General features: G+C 40.1%; 1 protein-coding gene across 1 annotated transcript in view; it reads left to right on the top strand.

The window, feature by feature from the left end:
* The window catches only part of LOC106875760 (DCN1-like protein 1), a 29,301-nt gene that overhangs the window by 19,383 nt on the left and 5,986 nt on the right, over positions 1-3,932 (top strand). The window contains exon 3 of the mRNA XM_014924020.2: positions 2,187-2,355. Within this exon, the coding sequence (XP_014779506.1) occupies positions 2,187-2,355 (169 nt within the window). The remainder of the gene's footprint in view (positions 1-2,186; positions 2,356-3,932) is intronic.

Below are 3,932 nucleotides of genomic sequence, written 5' to 3'. Positions count from 1 at the left end.
TGTGTGTGTGTGTGTGTGTGTGTGTGTGTGTGTGTCTTCTCCCATGTGATGTCCTTGGCCATCATCGACAATGATGGACACACTAATATGATATCATGTGATAGTTGTAAATGAGTGCCACCGTTATACAAGCAGTGTCGTTCATTTCCAATCTTCTATGGAAACATGCCTAGCCATAGGGAAAGATTGCCTTTATTTGGGAATTGAGTGTTGGTGACAGGAAGGGTATCCAGCTGCAGAAAATCTACCTCAGCAAATTCCATCTGACCCATGAAAACAGAAAAGTGGACGTTGAAACAACAATGATGATGATGATGTTGATGCATTCTGCTCCTCCCCCTCATCACCTCCTCTCCTTCACACATCACTCTGCCCACCCATATTCAACAGTGGCACTGCATCTCCTCCACTCAACCCATCCCACCATCTCTATCTCTCTGCTTTCTCTCGACACTTTTTTTCCCTTTCCCTCCTGCTACACCCTTCTGTAATTGTCTCTGTTTCTCTCTCTCTCCTCCTCTCTCAACAGCAAACTTATGTAACTCCAATAAGATCCTCACTTAGATCTTAACAACCTGTCCAACCCATGTAGACACGGAAGTGGACCAACCCACACCATCTATGGGTATATCTACTCAACTCACCCCCATTGCTCTTACCACTCTACCCTCCCCACTGATCCCTGACATTATTCTATCCTTTCTCCTCTCTTGTGTCCCCACCATTCTTCCAACTTAGCGCTGTTCTTTCTTTTACTACCTTCCTCTCATAGCAATAAATCTCTTTTCTTGTTTCACTCAATTTTTTTTTTAACTGATATAATTTAAGTCTTTCACTTTATGCAGAAGCTTCCAGTTTTATGTGGGCGAGAGGGAAGAAAAATTCCTGATCACTTTTCTTTGGGACAATCTACTGATTGTCAAAATTTTGTAATTTGGAACTGTGAAAATCTTTTTAAAATCCTTGAAATATAAATCTCTTGGTGGTACCAGTCTGAAGCCAAATTTTCAGTAGAACAGAAATCCTTAACAAAAATATTCTTCTTAGAAACAGTGACTAAGAGTTCCAGGAACTTATTAATTTTAATGTTCATGTTATTTGTGCCAGTTTAGTCAGTGGTATCAGCTATGGTCAGATTTATGTTGCTACTGTCATCGTGTATCAAGGAGTAAAATTTGTCTCAGTCATTCATATTTTAACACTCTTGTTACCATATTTCTCTCAAAATAAACAGGTTTTGTTTCAAAAAATTTTGAGAATATTGTAGAATTTAGTAAAATAACTATCATTATTCAACTGATGTTAGTAATAAAAATTGACTTGAAATTTTGACGGAATGTTTTGATTTCAATCATTTTAAAACGGCAAGTTTGTATCACAGAACCAGGATTGATTCTGTGATACAAACTTCCAGAGTTGGTCTCAGACGAGTTGGTGCCAAAGAATCAAAGTCCACTTTTCTATGGCCTCATGCCCTTCCTGTCACTAACTCTCACCTCTTTCGAAGCAAGGTTAAATTTTCCCTTGGCCAAGCGTGTTCCCATGGAAAATTTGAAACGGAAAATATGACTGCATGGTGGTGACACTTATTTACAACTATCAGAAAATGTCAAGACAACACATTAATTCTCTCTCACACATACATGTTGGGCTTCTTTTAGTTTCCAATACCCACTCAAAAGACATTCAACACAACAAAAAAAAACCTGATGTTTTGTATTACTCTTTACTCTTTTACTTGTTTCAGTCATTTGACTGCGGCCATACTGGGGCACCGCCTTTAGTCGAGAAACTCGACCCCAGGACTTATTCTTTGTAAGCCTAGTACTTATTCTATCGGTCTCTATTTGTTAAACCGCCAAGTTTCGGGGACGCAAACACACCAGTATCGGTCATCAAGCGAAGCTGGGGGGACAAACACAGACACACACATACATATATATACGACGGGCTTCTTTCAGTTTCCGTCTACCAAATCCACTCACAAGGCTTTGGTCGGCCCAAGGCTATAGTAGAAGACACTTGCCCAAGGTGCCACGCAGTGGGACTGAACCCAGAACCATGTGGTTGGTAAGCAAGTTACTTACCACACAGCCACTCCTGCGCCTATTCCATTTTTTTTTTTTTTTTTAATCTTTTAATAAAAAAAACCACAGCTAAAATTTTTTATTTCAACAAATTTTCAGATCCTTATGAGTCGGATAAGATGATGGCTGATGGCGTTTATCGCTTTCTTGAAGATCTTGGCTTAAATCCAGAATCCAGAATAGTCTTGATAATTGCCTGGAAATTTAAAGCAGAAACGCAATGTGAGTTTACAAGAGATGAGTTCTTCCAAGGTATGACAGATTTAGGGTGAGTTTTCAGGTTTTATTTGTTTATTTTCACAAATATCACTTAATCATATTTGCTTCTGTGTGTTTTGAATTATGCGTGACCATGTAGTCAATGACCCATGTCTTCTCAGTATCTGGAATTATGTAGGAACACCTGATTAATGCTATCTCCACCTGGTCCAAATTGCAAATTTAACTCTCTTGATACCAACCTCTCTAAAGATACACCCACACACACACCCTTAATGCTTCTGTGAAACAAACTTTGTTTTAAAGTGATCTTAATTTAAAACCTTCCATCAAATTTCATGTTAATGTTCCAAACACCAGTTTAACTTCAGAGTTATTTTACTAAATTCTTCATTTTCAAAATCAGTTCTACTGGGGTAGCTAAACGTCTCCTCTACAGTCAGACAACTGTCTCTGTCACACTCTAGCCTTTTGTCTGGCACACAGCCACTTCTCTTGGTTCCACTCGCTCTCTCAGCTAAGAGGCCTTTGACTTGCAAGGTACTTGGTGACCCCAGATGCTGGTGCCATGTAAGAAGCACTTAGTACACTCTGTAAAGTGGTTGGCATTAGGAAGGGCATCAAGCTGTAGAAACCCTGCCAAAGCAGACATTGGAATCGGATGCAGCCCTCTGGCTGGCCAGCTCCTGTCAAACCATCTAACCCATGCCAGCATGGAAAGCGGATGTAAATAATGCTGATGAATGGTGAAAGGCAATGTATTTCAACAGGAATATGCAAAGAAAGCAGTTATCCTTCCTTATAAGACTTTCCCCTTCTCTCTTCTTAAGACCTATAACTGGAGTAAGATTCTGCGAGCTGGCAGAATTGTTAGCACGCCGGGTAAAATGCTTAGTATTTCGTCTGTCTACATTCTGAGTTCAAATTCCGCTGAGGTCTACTTTGCCTGTCATCCTTTCAGTCAATTAAATAAGTACCAGTTACGCACTGGGGTTGATGTAATTGACTTAATCCCTTTGGTCGTCCCTGCTTGTCCCTTTTGTGTTTAGCTGCCTGTGGGCAATAAAGAAAATATGTTTTGGTTATATAGAAAATTAAAGGCAGCGAGCTGGCAGAAATGTTAGCAGACCGTGCAGAATGCTTAGCTGTATTTTGTCTGAGTTCAAATTCCACCAAGGTCGGCTTTACCTTTCATTCTTTCGGAGTCAATAAATTAGGTACCAGTTGTGTACTGGAGTCAATCTAATTGACTGCCCCACTCACACTCCCCAAAAATTTCGGGCTTTGTGCCAAGAGTAGAAAAGAATAGTATGCTGTGATAATTAGTTGAATATTGTTTTTTTTTTCTTTTTTCCAAATGATAATAATAATAAAACAGTTGTTTACTGTCAATTTAAAGTGACAGACCCATTAAGGGAATCATACTGCTGCTGTTTAGCCCTAGGAAGCTAGACCGCTTCCTGTTGGCCTTGACACATTTCCTGTGTCCTTACGTTTGTGAAGGGGAGACAAGCTTCTCCACCCAGCTTTAGTCTGCATTCAGGGACATGTTTCTGAGTCATTGCTCGTCATCAGCCTGAAGTAGCAACACCAGCTGGTTGGAAAAGACCTGTCTAGCCAGCTGGT

Source organism: Octopus bimaculoides, chromosome 8, assembly GCF_001194135.2.
Source record: "Octopus bimaculoides isolate UCB-OBI-ISO-001 chromosome 8, ASM119413v2, whole genome shotgun sequence".
Classification (NCBI taxonomy): domain Eukaryota; kingdom Metazoa; phylum Mollusca; class Cephalopoda; order Octopoda; family Octopodidae; genus Octopus; species Octopus bimaculoides.
This window is presented reverse-complemented; position numbering and strand designations above follow the sequence as displayed.